The sequence below is a fragment of the Bos taurus genome, chromosome 6 (genome assembly GCF_002263795.3).
Source record: "Bos taurus isolate L1 Dominette 01449 registration number 42190680 breed Hereford chromosome 6, ARS-UCD2.0, whole genome shotgun sequence".
NCBI classification, from domain to species: domain Eukaryota; kingdom Metazoa; phylum Chordata; class Mammalia; order Artiodactyla; family Bovidae; genus Bos; species Bos taurus.
In genome coordinates, this window is record NC_037333.1 from 59418918 (window position 1) to 59434156 (window position 15239).

General features: G+C 38.8%; 1 protein-coding gene across 19 annotated transcripts in view; it reads right to left on the reverse strand.

Moving 5' to 3' along the window:
* Window positions 1-15239, reverse strand: part of RBM47 (RNA binding motif protein 47) — a 276361-nt gene that overhangs the window by 31763 nt on the left and 229359 nt on the right. For 12 of the 19 annotated variants that reach the window (XM_059887634.1, XM_059887633.1, XM_059887618.1 and 9 more), the window contains 2 exons: window positions 3606-3729; window positions 3389-3433 (listed from right to left, as the gene is read on the reverse strand). The exons of 1 other annotated variant lie outside the window; for it this stretch is intronic. In XM_059887634.1, coding sequence (XP_059743617.1) covers window positions 3389-3390 — 2 coding nt within the window. In that variant the 5' untranslated portion in view covers window positions 3391-3433; window positions 3606-3729. Of the gene's footprint in view, window positions 1-3388; window positions 3434-3605; window positions 3730-4525; window positions 4714-13661; window positions 13885-14011; window positions 14170-14631; window positions 14736-15239 lie in introns of all 19 variants that reach the window. 6 more of the 19 variants (NM_001206034.1, XM_005207883.5, XM_059887629.1 and 3 more) reach the window with 5 other exon arrangements.

Sequence of the window (15239 nt, forward strand, 5' to 3'; positions counted from 1 at the left end):
AATAGAATGGTTGCCAGGAGCTGGGGAGAGGGAGTAATGGAGTGTTATTGTTCAATAGGTACAAAGTTTTAGGACAGGAAAATGAGATAGCTCTGGAGATAGATGATGTGATATTTGCACAACAACGGAAATGCATTTAATGTCCCTGAACTGTACAGCTAAGAATGATTACAGTGGTAAATTTTATGTCATGGATATTTGGCCACAGTAAAAAGAAAAAAAAAAAAGAGTCATGGAAAACCAGCAGAGTTAGTACATGGAATAAAAAGGAGGAAGGGATGCAGGTCTTTAAGAGAAGATGGGAAAATTATTAGAAAAAATGATGTCTAGATTATGCAGCTTTTTGTTCATTTTATGATTCAAATGGCAAAGAGAAAACTGATCAATGTATTCGTTTATCAACTGAGACTTGCGTGTGAAATCTAGTCTAAAAGTGTCCTTGTTCTAAGATTAAGATTAGAGTTAGTCTGAGGTACTACTACAATTCCTTCATGCTTTTAGATATTGGGAGCTGTTCCAATGTACATGTAATTTTTTTTTCTAAGTACAGGACAAACCAATACTACAAGGTGACACAAAATCCTAGTAGAAAGGAAGCCCGCAAATATTTCTATCTACTGTGTGTTAAAATGGAAGGGACAGTCTACTCCAAAGAGAGGGCTCAATGGCCAGTGGCATACTTTCTTCCAAAGATTAGTCCAGTCTTCCTGACATTGCTCAGTAGTTGAGTCAAACCATTTTAACATTTTTGGTAGATGTAAGTGGTAATGGTGAAGCATAACTAAATATTCATGAGCTTATTTACTCCTTAAACCTGTTGGATGTCTTCCAATGTCTGAGAATCTGATTAAATTTATGAATAGGATTAGTATAGACTTTCAGTGTGTCTTTGTTGAGGTGGGTGGCAATTGGTGAGGATGCTGATTAGACAGAACTAGTCTGTAGAAACTATCACTTTAAAATTCTAGTTGTGTGAATGTATGCTAAGTTGCTTCAGTCATGCCCAACTCTTTCTGAGAAGCCCGCCAGGTTCCTCTGTCCATGGGATTCTCCAGGTAAGAATACTGGAGTGGGTTGCCATGCCCTCCTCCAGGGGATCTTCCCAACCCAGGAACTGAACCTGGGTCTCTTATGTCTTCTGTATTGGCAGGTGGGTTTTTCACCACTAGTACCACCTCTACAAATCTCTGTGAAGCCCACTGACCATTCTTTTGAGATATATTTATGATTTTAAATCTTAATGTGAAAGAATGCAATCTGTGTGTGTGGTGGTATGAACATTGTCATATGTGATGTTTGGGGATGGGGAAGGCGAAGGTCCTTGGCCTTTGCTATATTATCTATTACTTATGAATTAAAGATGTTAGAGTTAAAAGAAACCTTAGAGGCTATCTTGAAGGATTTTCCTATTACTTTACTTTTACATTTAAAAATAAGATTAACTTGCAACTCCCCTGGCAGTTCAGTGGTTAAGACTCCACACTTCCACTGCAAGGGGTGAAGATTTGATTTCTGGTGGGGAAACTAAGATCCCACATGCCACGTGATATGGCTAAAAAAGTAACAATAGTAAAACTAAGTAAATAAAAATATAATTAACTTGAAATTTTTTCCTAATACTTGATGCAGGGAAACTTTTTTTCTCCTACAGAACTGTTGCACTGTCAGAAAATGGAAGTTAAACAACACATCATGTTGTTCACAGTTAAGTTTAGATATCTTTATTGTTGTTTTCACTACGAACACAAGTGGTGGCATAAATGCCGAGTGAGTGACTGCAAGCCTCACGGGAGCATTCCCCCACGAACAGGTCACAGGCACTGAGGTGGACACAGCATCAGTTGGATGATACTGTCTACTTCAGAGGCCTGGTGTGTGTTAGGGCTGGGCTGGGCCAGGGGAGGGAACAGGCTCATATTTCCTGACCTTCTTAGATTCATTTATGATTTTAAATCTTAATGTGAAAGAATGCAGTCTGTACACGTGTACAGTGGTCATATGTACATGTACATATGAACATTGTCATATGTCATGTTTGGGGATGGGGATGGCAAGTATACTTTAGTACATTTCTGGAGGATAGTTTGACAACCTCAATTACAGTAGTCATTAAATTAACAGTTCATTCTCCAAAAAAAAGTTCATTCTCATTAATTCCATTTAAAGAAATTTAACCCAAGAAAATAATCAGAGACATGGGTAAAATTTATAGTCAGGTATGTTCACTACTGTGGTATTCATAGCACAATGTAATGAACATAATAGTATGTATATATATGTGATGTAACAAACCTTCAAAAATATGAAAATGGCTATAACAATTACAGCATAGTTGTAGGCTAGAATATTTATTTCATGTTCTCAACTATGTTAATTTTGTTAAATTATATTTTAGAATATATATGAAAATTTTTAAAAGGGCTTCCCAAGTGGCTAGGTGGTAAAGAATCTGCCTGCCAATATGGGAGATGCAGGTTCCATCCCTGAGTCAGGAAGATCCCCTGGAGAAGGAAATGGCAACTCATTCCAGTATTCTTACCTGGTAAATCCCATGGACAGAGGAGCCCAGCAGACTACAGTCCACGGGATCTCAAAAGACTCAGACATGACTTAGTGACTAAGCAACAACAAGAATTTTTAAAAACTAAAAAGGAATATACTACAGTGTTAATTGTGGTTATCTTTGGATTTTTGGAAGTAATTTGATACTATTCTTTAATTTCCAAGTTTCCTTTCATGAATATGCTCTGATAAAAAGAAAAATTATTTAATTAAAAACAATTTTAGCTCTCTGTGTCCCTGAAATTAGTGGGCATGTTCAGAACCCAGCCGAGAGGATATGAAAACGGGCGTGGTGAGGCAGGTGGGCTGGGGTAGGAAGCGGGAGGGCGGTAGCCAAGCAACCAGTATCACCAGGAGTTCCTCCCTCACATACAGGGATCTGCTGTCTCTACCCCTCAGAGCTAAGTGAGGGCTGGCCGTTCAAGATTCGGGGTGAAGCTGATGCAAGTAACCTCTTTCTTCTATGCCCCCTATCCCTGCCATAGCATACCTAGGATTATCACCCACAGAATAATACCATCTGTCTGTGGAGAATTATATAGTTGTCAAAGTGCATTTATATATATTGTAGTTCACAGGATTACCATGATTTGGAGAGTCTAACATAGTTATTTTTACCTTATAGGACAGGTGAGGAAACAGAAATTAGAGGAGGCATACAGATTGTTCAAGGACATACCAGTAGCTCTCTGACTTTTACAAAGGACCTTCCTTGCAAAAAAAATTTCAAAAGACATCTCTGAGTGAAATCGCTTGAACTCATTTGGGGGTGGTTGGGGGAGGTGAGGGAGACAGTTATAGAAGCAGTAATTCCTAAGAAGCTCACATAGCAGCAGCAGTAGCGTCTCGTCTTGGGCCTCAAAGATGTAAACTGAGCAAAGAAATGAGGATTTATATTGTTGGTTCAAAATGACTTACCAAATGACTTATCATGTCATATGTACTAATGTCAATAAACATACATCTGGTACACACTCTCTATACAGCAGATGTACTGGTTGATAAGAATGAAAACTTATCAAACTTGGGCAAGGTGTACTTACCAAAAACCACCAATTTGATTAGTCTGATCCTCTACAGGATGTAGAATAAGAATACACAGGAAGATTCAGGTAGCTTTCTTGGGATTTCTCAGTTCAGTTTTTGGAGTGCCCCGTGAGACAAATCCTAAGGAGTTAAAAAAAAAACCTGCTAGGAATGTTTTCTATTTCAATAAAATTTTCATACATGCAATATGAATTTGGGGCCATTTTCTTCAAAAAACTAAACTACTGTCATTCTAATTATCATATTCTCTTCAGATCAAGAAACGCAACCTTTTGTTCCTCCTTCTATCCTTGAAGAAACAGGGAATGGCCATAAGAAAATGACCAATTTCTTCCATTTGTTGTATTTTCCCCTCTGTCTTATTTAGAACCCTGCCTCCCCACCCCTGACTCCAAGATGAACAACACAGCGTTTAGGAATGAATACAGATGTAGCTTATATTTTATGCTTATAAATCCACAAGAAGAAGCGGCGGTACCCCTTTAAAGAGATGATACTATCTAGCTCATGGACTCCCCCATCCCCATTTGGGGGCTTATGTCACACATCACTATGGATCATCACATTCTTTCCTGCTAGATCCAGAGGGTCTCAAAAACCAGTGAAACAAGCACTTTGGCCAACCACCACCAACCGATCAGAGCTGGTATAAAATAAACTTGTTATTCTGCCCTAAAATGTGTAAGACACTTTGGAGGATGTTGTTTGCATGGAGTACTATAAAAAATAGGATTTAGAGTCCTAGGATAATCTTGAAAGTCATAATATAGAAAGCATTCAAAAGAAACTTAAGTTCAAGAGAAAGGTTATTTTAAAAGGGTATGTGAAAAATATGTATCCTGAGCATAAAACTTTTACCTTTATTTCACACCTGGAAATATTAATATAATCTGCCAAACTTCAGGAATATTCTCACCTAAATACAGAGGGCCCTCATGAAGCCATCAGAAGACCAGGATGACTGCCACAATCCAATATGGTGCAGTGGCTGCAACGCCAGACTTGGAGCACCTAGAAGGCTGGGATTTTAATTCTAGCTCTGCCATGCTTTGTTCTATGTTCTTAGGCAAATTGTTTTACCTGGCTGAGCTAAAGTTTGCTCCCCTGTAGAAAAATAAAAAAGTTGGATTACCAGTAGTTTTCAAACTGGTTTTTTAATATTTGTTTTGCTTCTTCTTTTTTTTTTTTTAAAGGTGTAGCATCCTTTCTTCCACCAAAAATTTACCTAGATACAGAAACAAACTGATAAAACAGGAGCTGGCTAAGCTGAAGTAGGGGATGATATGGGGAAACATCTCCACCCATTCTGCTCCATCGTCCATCCAGGCTGTGTGGGAACACATAGGTTCTTTAGAACCACAGAGCACAATTTAGAACCTGCCAATGAAACAGCCTTTTAAGTCAGTTAGTTACAGGCTTTCCAGGTGGCAAAGAACCCGCCTGCCAATGCAGGAGACAAAAGAGACATGGGTTCAATCCCTAGGTTGGGAAGATCCCCTGGAGGAGGGCATGGCAACCCACTCCAGTATTCTTCCCTGGAGACTCTATGGATAGAGGAGCCTGGTGTGCTGCAGTCCATGGGGTCACAAAGAGTTGGACACGACTGAAGTGACTTAACATGTACGTACATAGTCAGTTACAGCTCCAAAATTATTCCACCATAACTATCTTTATATTGCAGTGACTGGCAAGGCATTCAATGGGATCCATAACATTATAGCAACACAAGCAATAAAACTAAGCCATGAACTGGGTTTAATCCTAATTATTAATGATCTACTAAAAATAAAGCTACACCCTCAAATAAATCATAGAATAATTGTTGTTAAACTCTGTACATCTCAAAGCATATAACCCTCACCTTTCTTAAATGCTGCATTCTAGATAATTCCTAATGATCACCATCACATGTTTGATAAAGAACAATAAATGTGGAAATTACAAGGTGTGTCCTGAAATTAATTCTGCCCTGTCAAGACAACAGAATAAAATGTAAACTCCTGCACTATTCATTTACTATTTAAGTGAATCCTGACAAACTTAACTAAACTTTTCTGGGCCTCAGTCTCCATATCCATAAGTGGAGCTAATTTCTTGTGGGACTGTATGGAGAATAGAGAAAATACTTATAAAACACTATTCCTGGCACATAATATTGGTGCAAAATTGTAAGCTTTCTCTCTATAATGGCAAATGTTTCCCTTTGAAAAATAATATCATGGTAATGGAGATGTAAACTCTATGAAGTAGAAGCAAATTATTAATATATAAATGAAATTATAGATTTTACATAGTTTTGTGCTGAATCTTAATGATGGAAAGGATTACTGAAGTGCCTCTCGTGGCAATTTAAGTAACAGAAAATTTCCCGGGGGGGAAAAATACTTAGGACTATTTATTTACCAAAAAATCTGATTTTCCAGAATGACTCTAAACACAAGTCATTTCATAAATATTTTAATACTATTTTATCATGAAAATCTTCAAGATGCCACTTTTTTTCCTGTCACTCCACACTCATCCTGACGCAATATTGGGTGTCCTGAGGCACCCCATTTAAGAAGTCCATCTCTAGTATAAATTCTCCATTTTACTATGGAGTAAACTGTCTTACTGAAGGTCACATAAGATTTGTGGGGAAGTTCATAGAGAAACAAAATAGTTTCCAGACAGAAACTGGGTTAATTCATTCACTCCAACCCTTCACTCCTTGTTCTGTGAAAAAGCTACAGGTAAGTGTCCATTATAGGCTTCCTGGGTGGCACTGGTGGTAAATAACCCACCTGCCAATGCAGGAGACTAAGAGACATGGGTTCGTTCCCTGGTTCGGGAAGACCCCCTGGGGGAGGGCATGGCAACCCACTCCAGTGTTCTTGCCTGGAAAATCCCATGGACAGAGGAGTCTGGCGGGCTGTGGTCCATACAGTTACAGAGAGTTGGTAGGATCCGAGGGCAATCTTCTGTTGGGCTTACAACACCTATGGCATCATCTTCATTTGCCTGCCCTGATTTCCTCCCTCTCTATTTTGTCTACCATATGTATTTTTGAAAGCTGTTCAAGTCTATTTTTGGAATGAGGCAAGGTATAAATAAATATGTGAAATTAATAACTGTCTTTTTTCCAAAAGGAGGCTCCAGTCTAATATCAAGTTCCATGTCACATTCTGCTTCTTTCAACTCTCAAGCATAAAGTGAGGCTAAAAATAACTTTTTCAACCCCAGTCCTCCACCAAGGAATGAGAATTCTGTTTCTTAAAAACAAACTGGTTCTAAACATAAACCAACTGTCCACACCCCAGGACAATAGTATACAAGTCTGAAGGGAACAGCTACCCACTCCAGTATTCTGGCCTAGAGAATTCCATGGATTGTATAGTCCATGGGGTCGTGAAGAGTCAGACATGACTGAGTGACTTTCACTTTCAGTTTTCACTAAAGCTACCAGGAGTCTACTGGAGCAAGAGTCTGGTAACCGAGTGCTGGTTCGAGCTCTGCCAGCAGCCTGAGACCCTGTACAGGCATGCCACTTAGCTTTCTGGCCTTAGCATCCTCACCAGCATACTGAAGCTGATATTAACGCCACAGGTGAGAGTCGTTACAAGGATAACACGAGACACTACATTTTGAAAGCATCTTGCCAGTCATCGGCTCCTGCCTGGACAGCTGCACAGCCTCCCAGCTGACTTCATCCCATCCACTCTTGCCTGCTGCAATCAATCTGGCTCTCAAGACAGACAAAGTGACCTTTTAAAAACACACAATTTGGACTTCCCTGGTGGTCCAGTGGTTAAGAATCCAACTGCCAATGACGGAGACATGGGTTCAATCCCTGGTCTGGGAAGACCCCACATGGCTTGGGGCAACTGAGCCCAAGCACCGCAACTGAAGCCCTTGCACCTAGAGACCGTGCTCTACAAGAGAAGCCACTGCAATGAGAAGTCCGCGCACCGCAACTGGAGAATAGCCCCTGCTCTCCACAACTAGAAAAAATGCCTATGCGCAGCAACGAAGATCCAGAACAGCAAAAAATTAATTAACTAAAACCCACACAATTTGATCATGTCACCCTCCTGCTTAAATCTCTACCCTCTCTTCCACTGCCCTTAGAAGAAAGTCAATGTCCTTAGTAAGGGACGTAAGGAAGACTTTGGCTCCTTCCCCAGCCTCATGTTGTGTCACTTTTCCCCAACACTTGCTACTCCTAGAGCTTCAAATCTTCACCAATGCCCTGCCTAGCTAGCTTGTTCTCATCCTTACACTTCACTCCTCAGAGGTCATCTCTGGAGACCCTTTCATAACACTGGCTTGAATCCAATGAAATTGCCCCCTGAGGGGACAAAAACAGTACAATACTGGCAGTTTTACTTGGTTTAATCTTACAGTAGTTGGTATAATGGCAGTCTTCTCCAATCAGTTATAGACTTGACCAGGGCAGGATCCAGATCTGATCACAGCTATAGTCCCAGTGTCCCACACACAATCCTAGCACACAGTAGGTGCTTCACTGTTTAATTAGGGAGAGGGATTGTTACTACCTTTTCAATACTAAGCACATAATTGATATATTGTCATTGGTAGTATCATGTTTTTGTTCAAATGCTACTGTTCCATAGAAATAAAATTAGCCCCCCCCCCCCAAAAAAATCACCTTTTAAGACTTTCCTGACATTTCTGGAAACCATGACTTTTAGTAAGTATAACACATATCATCAGGAATAGAATTTAGCCCACTGATAAGGTGGATTTTTTTCTTTTTCAACTCAAATGTTTCTTACCAAAGGGCAGAATGAAAACAACTCTCAAAGGAAACCAGATGATTTGGATTTATTTATTTATTTATTTATTTTTAACAGCTTTTGCCATATGACAGCAAAGCAGTTGGGGGAAAACTAGCATACAAAAGAATGCTGGACTTGAAACTGAGGAATTTAAAAACACACTTCCTCATGATATTAAAAAAATACACCTAAAACATCCTCAGATCACCTTGCCAAGTATACCTTATCTTACGTCTCTCCTGAAATGAACAGAGCAAAGACCACGTCCAAACAAGCTGGAATGGACTTCCCTGGTGGTCCAGTGGTTAAGACTCAGAGCTCCCAATGTAGGGGGCCTGGGTTCAATCCCTGGTCAGGGAACTATGTATCACATGCCCCAGCTAAGACCTGGCACAGCCAAATCAATAAATATTGAAAAAATAATAAACAAATTGGGATGATTTACAGGGTAGAGGAGGCTAGTCCCAATAGTACTGATTATAACAAATATTCACGGAGTGCTTAATAGGTGCCAGGCATTGTGCTGAGCATTTCATGTACACTTATTTAATTGTTATTACAACTCCACGAAGCAAATTCTGTTTATACTCATCCTGAACATGAGGGAATTAAACAGAGGAAGACTGCTCATTTGTTCAGGTTCCTTAATTGTAAGTGATGAAGCTGGGATTGAAACCCAAGAGGTCTGAGACCAGAGTCTGTGCTCTTAATTATTGTGCTCTATGGAAGAATCCAATTGCTTCTATACCCCAGTTTGGGAGTAGAAAATGAAAATTTGTGTTACAACAGAAATGACAAATCACTCTGTATGTATTTATATGGCAGTTTCAGAGTCATTTATGAGAAGTCAAAATTGTGAACGGCAAACCCATGGATTGTCAAGGCCCACCATCTAAGGGTTTCCTGAAGAATCTCAATATCCACCTTCAAACAGTAAAAAATATTCTTGGCTTGGGTTAGAAATAAAGCCAGGAGTGTAACTTTTTAGATGAAGAGCAGAAAATGTGAGATACTCATAAATATTATGGGCTCAGAAATACGTGGTTACCCAACTTGTTCCCTAGATTCTTGAAAAACTGGCATGCTTGGGGAAGTTTTCGAGAAACCCTATGAAAGGCATAATCAGAGCCTGCAATTTCACTGTCTATGGGTGTCAATAATCTCTAATCAGATCGTTCTTTCTTGCTAACATTTAACAAAATTATCTATGTCTTTTTGTCTTTTCATAGCAAAGAAAATTAACACAGTAACACTAACATCACAGAAATTACTTTTAAAATGAACGCAAATTACCAACTCTTTATGTATGATTCATAAATGGTGGTTACTGCAATCTCACTACCCACTCCCTCCATTTCTTGTGTGTGACATTTGACCCTTTTTATAATGTGCACCTTGTACCAGTGAAACCTAAGGCACCAGCTAGTTACTCATTAAACCTGGGTGCCAAGGGCTGACTTGTACAAATTATGCTGTTAACTGCCCGGCCTGGCCTGTGTGCAGAAGTGGAAAAAGCAATCATCATAGCTGTGAAATTCTGTCATATCGGCAGAATTGAACTACAAATTGCAGCAATTCGTGCCTGACCTCTGATCTGTGAAGTTAAGTCTAAACCTTTGAACCTCAGCTTGGAGTTGAGAAATAGTATTTACTTGTACCCAAGAAGATGGCTGCTGTGAATAGTTAACCCTGTGTGCCTGGTGCTCCATCTGTCTCCACCTGCCCTGAAGAGTCAAGAGGGAGATCTGGAGGGTAAACTTCTCATAAAGTGGCATTATGAAAAAAATCTAATAAAAGTAGAAAGTTTCAGGGTGTAACTTTTTTAAAGGAGCATATAAAAATAATTTTTAAAAAGGAGAGAATCTGAGATAACTGAAATGATTGGACATTTAGACCCAGTGAAAATGTGTGCTAAACAATTTTCTTTATAAATTAGGCAAAAATAGAGTTTTGACTATACATTAAAACTTTAAAAAATTTTAATCAAATGATACAATCTCTCATATGTTGTATTTTTAAACAATTATCTAATTTCTGTATAAAATACAAACTCATATTAAGTCAGCTCTATGAAAAAGCCATCTTGGGAAACCAGTTTTACTTTTCTTTGAACCTGAGCTTACCTTCTGATACTAAACATTAGATGTAGGCTAGGGGAGAAGTATAATATCAGGAATAATGTTTTTATGTATACATTTTGTTATAACATTGATTCATCTTATTTTATTCATAATGACCAGGGTTTTTCTTTTTAGGATTAGCTTCAAATGCTATCCAGATCACTCCATTTCCAGGTAGAAAAAAGCAAATAAAGATTCTTTATCTCTGGCTTCTTTAATATTAGAACATCTAAACAGCACATAAAATATAACTAAATTATTCCTTCTAATAAAAGTGAAACTAATTTATATAGTGCTTAAAGTATATAAACCTACACTTAACTAATTCCATTTCATAAACTTTACTGTTGGCTTGAAAAAAGCAGTATGATTGATATGAGAGTCTTTTTACACCTGAACTTTTCTCAGTCATTATCAGTAACCTTTAAGTAGTAGCTCTTAAGAGCTAATTCTATTAATTTCACATTTTTCCTTATCTCATTTAAATAATTACACAAAATTCTTCTATAACGACTGAGTCTGAAATGACTTTGGAAAACAAATGTGGATATTACTGATAAATTCCTGCTTTTAATCCCAGAATGAAAATAGCTGCAATCTATGAAAACATGACTTTTTTTTCCACCTAGTTTTTTCAAGTGTGATAAAGAGAAGAGATGCTAGACGAACTGTTTTGTTTTTTGTTTTTTAAATGTTCTTAAGAAGTTTGGCTTTGCTGCTGGTAAGGCAAACTGTGCAGCATTTGAAATTCTCACAAACTTCTAAATTTTTTTTTGCCCTCAGTTGAAAACGAAATGGATCACTTGTTTATTCAACTTGATCTAAATTACTTTAACTAAACAAAACCATCTCCTCCTCTCTTCCAATTACAACAAATAAGGTGTCCCCTACCTTTCCAGTCTTGAAATCTGGATGCGACAGGCTAATGGTAACAAAAGCTTTGCTTAAGCAAACTTTGCTCCTGATCCAGGAACTGCGTAACTCTATTATACATGACACTCTTCTCCTCATTGGTCAATGAGCTTTGGCCACTTAAATGCCTTGGGAGTCATTTGCTAAGGGCACCTGGAATGAACTTGAGTGGGTGGTACAGAAAGAAGGGAGGTGTTTAAACCACCAGATACAAAAAGCTCCACAGCAGCCTGACAATTTAATAGCAAACTTACGGTAGCAAATGGATCTGGGGAAGACCCAAGAAGACAAAAGTTCTGACATTTCATAGAGAAGGAAATGTACCTGAAGTATTTTATTCTAACACCAAAACTAACGAAAAGGAAACAAATTTTTTTTTAAATTCACCTTCCTAGAAATAAGGTGGGTGCCGATTACATTGTTCTGCTTGCTACAAAATAAAAACAATTCTTACTTCACCTGAGTTGTTGAGTTTTAAGCATTTCAGGAAGTACTTAGAAAATTTCCAAAATAGAAAGTACTCAAAAAATGTTACCGTGATTTCCTAGAAATGTTCTATTTTTTAGTATTTTATATATATATATATATATATATTTTTTTTTCCTTCTCATTGTATCTGGGGTAGGTAACTGGGAGTGAGTACCCTTTATCTTTTCTCCTAATCACTACCAGTAATAGGGTTTAGATAAGCCTGGTAGAAAAAAGAGAGAGGCAAAAATTACACAAGAACTAAACCCTCATTTATTTTACTTTATCCATTTGGAGCTGGCAATGGATTTATTGGTAAGAGGCAGGGGCAAATAGAAGGGGTAGAAGGAAAAAGGAGCAGTAAAACATGATTCATGGATAATAAAAACAGTCCGTACATAACAACGGGTTCGGAGGACCAGAAGCACTTAAGCAGAGTAAATATATTCCTCTTTAAGCAGTGAAGAGATGGAACCGCTCTGGGGGATAAGACTGTCACTTCAGGCAGCCGGCAGATCAGGGGAGAACGGACCAGAAGATGGACTACAGGAGGCTTCCTGAAAGCCAACCAGTGACATCTGGGACCACCTGGGCCAGAATTAACATGAGCTCTACAGCTCAGGGGTGAGGAATCCACCTGCCAATGCAGGAGACGAGGGTTTGATTCCTGGGTTGGGAAGATCCCCTGGAGAAGGAAATGGCGACCCACTTCTTGCCTGGGGAATCCCATGGACAGAGGAGCCTGGCGGGGATCACAAAAGTTGGACAGGACTTAGCATACAAAGAAAGCACCCCACAGAGTACAAAGAAAGGAACAAATCTATAACTCTTCCTGAAACAAACATTTCAAACTTGTGGTCTTGAATTTTCCCTTAGTTGTTATTTTGTAAATTCCATAACTTTAACAATTTGAAGTAGCCAGGATGGGAAGTAAAAAGGCCAGAGTGACAAGTTTTAAATCTACTTATCTACTTATATTTTTTAAGAGAGACAGTTTTATTACTCCCAAATGAAATAATCTAAAGCTATCAATAGTGACAAGAAAATTATCAACAGGTTACTTAGTAAAGGGTCAAAATCCAGAACAAGTCTAAGATTATAATCACATTAAATATTATATAAAACTAAATTGCTAAGTTCTGATTAAAGGAAAATGGAAGCAATCTTGCAATGATACTAAGGCAGTGTTTCCAAAAAAACTACTAAATTTACACTGAATTCCTTTTGACTACAAAAGGAACCCAGAAAATCTGCCTTTTTATATAAGTGTAATTGAGTATATTATGTTAGAATTTTATATTATATAATATTTAATAAATTCTGGATGTGTGACATGCTTTAAGCATTAGGAAGAATATTTTTGGCTTAAAGGTTTGGTTTATGAATGCCTGTTGGTCAAGTGTGTGAATATACATAAGAGAAAAAGAGAAAATGTGTGTGTGTGTGTGTGAATTCTTAAACATTACCAAGAATACAAAAACATAGGAAACAAACCATCTCAAGATGATAAATTTCTAGAGTAAGGGCAGGGCAGCTTTTCACTGAATATCTAAAGGCATAATTACAATTACAGCCTACTCTAAACAAAAATGAGCAACTTCTGCCTGCTTTTGCTTTGAACAGAGTTAATTTTAAAAACACACGTGGCCTACCACTATCTATGGTCTTGGCAAAAAACAAGGCACACAAGTTATCATAAATGCACACAATAGACAAGTACACAAGAAAAGTAAAAGTCAGCCGTTCTACTGGTAGGGACACTGATTGCTATTACCTAAGCCTTGGTGAAGGCAGACACATGCTACACTTGCTGCCTAACTTCTGACAGCTCTGGCGTGCGTACGTCATCCCTGGAGGAGCATCCTTTGTCTTAACAAGGCCACTTTGTTTTTAGAGTGGACTGACAGCAGGCAAATATGAGATCTGAGACTGTGGCAAAAAAAAAAAACCTACTGGTGCAAAACAGAAGCTTGAGACCAGATGAGACTAAGGTAGATCTGGAAAAAGGAATAAGAAATAAGATTCAGACAGGTCATGGAAAAGAGATGTTATAACATGGATGGGGACCTGGTAATAAGCCAGGAAATTGTCATGTGGGTTATTTTAAATATAGGTAATATTTACCAGAGCTTCCCTGGTGGCTCAGCAGTAAAGGATCTGCCTGTAAGTACAGGAGACTCAGGGTTTGATCTCTGGGTTGGGAAGATCCCCTGGAGAATGACATGGCAACCCACTTCAGTATTCTTGCTTGAAGATCCCCATGGACAGAGGAGCCTGGCGGGCTGTAGTCCATGGGGTCACAAAGAGTTGGACATGATTTTGTGACTGACCAACAACATTTATTAAAGTCCCTTTTACATCCTATTAGGAGAACATTATTTTTTATTTTATCTTACCTAAAGATTTAAAGATCTAGCCAGTGTGAAGATCAAGTGAATGTGTGTTGCTCTATATTTAATAGTAGTATACAGTTTTCAAGAAGTAAACTTTACACTGCTGCTGCTGCTGCTAAGTCACTTCAGTCGTGTCTGACTCTGTGCGACCCCACAGATGGCAGCCCACTTTACACTAAGTATTTAGAATTTCAAAACTTTTGCTGAAAGTGGTTACTGTATTAATGCATGACTAAAGCAGAAGAGGAAGAAATGGTACACACACACACACACACACACACACACACACACACACCAAGGTACTAGCGTTCATATGAAAAAGTGTCAGTTATCGCACTGAAGCCATATTACCTGTATGGGTGGTGTCAGCAACAATAGTTGGTCATGACCAGTAACTAATCAACATTGGGAAGGTGAGTTCAAAGAGTCGAAGGCATGCAGGTATGAGAGTCCTCCTAAAGAAGGATAAACACGGAACCCACCAAAACAATAGAAACATTATAAAAGGATTAACACCTCCAAACATCTTTTGGTTTCCACATACACCCAACATACACACACCTTGGCCTCAGCTGCATGCACTGTTAACATCCCTTTACCTACAGTAATCTTCACTAACTCTTAGAAACCTGCTAGGTTTGACAGTGATCACTTTCTGCTCCTCTACCACAGCAAACTGTCAGTCAGTTCAATTCAGTCGCTCAGTCTTGTCTGACTCTTTGCAACCCCATGAATCGCAGCACGCCAGGCCTCCCTGTCCATCACAAACTCCCGGAGTTTACGCAAACTCATGTCCATGGAGTCAGTGATGCCATCCAGCCATCTCATCCTCTGTCGTCCCCTTCTCCTCCTGTCCCCAATCCCTCCCAGCATCAGAGTCTTTTCCAATGAGTCAGCTCTTCGCATGAGGTGGCCAAAGTACTGGAGTTTCAGCTTTAGCATCAGTCCTTCCAAAGAAC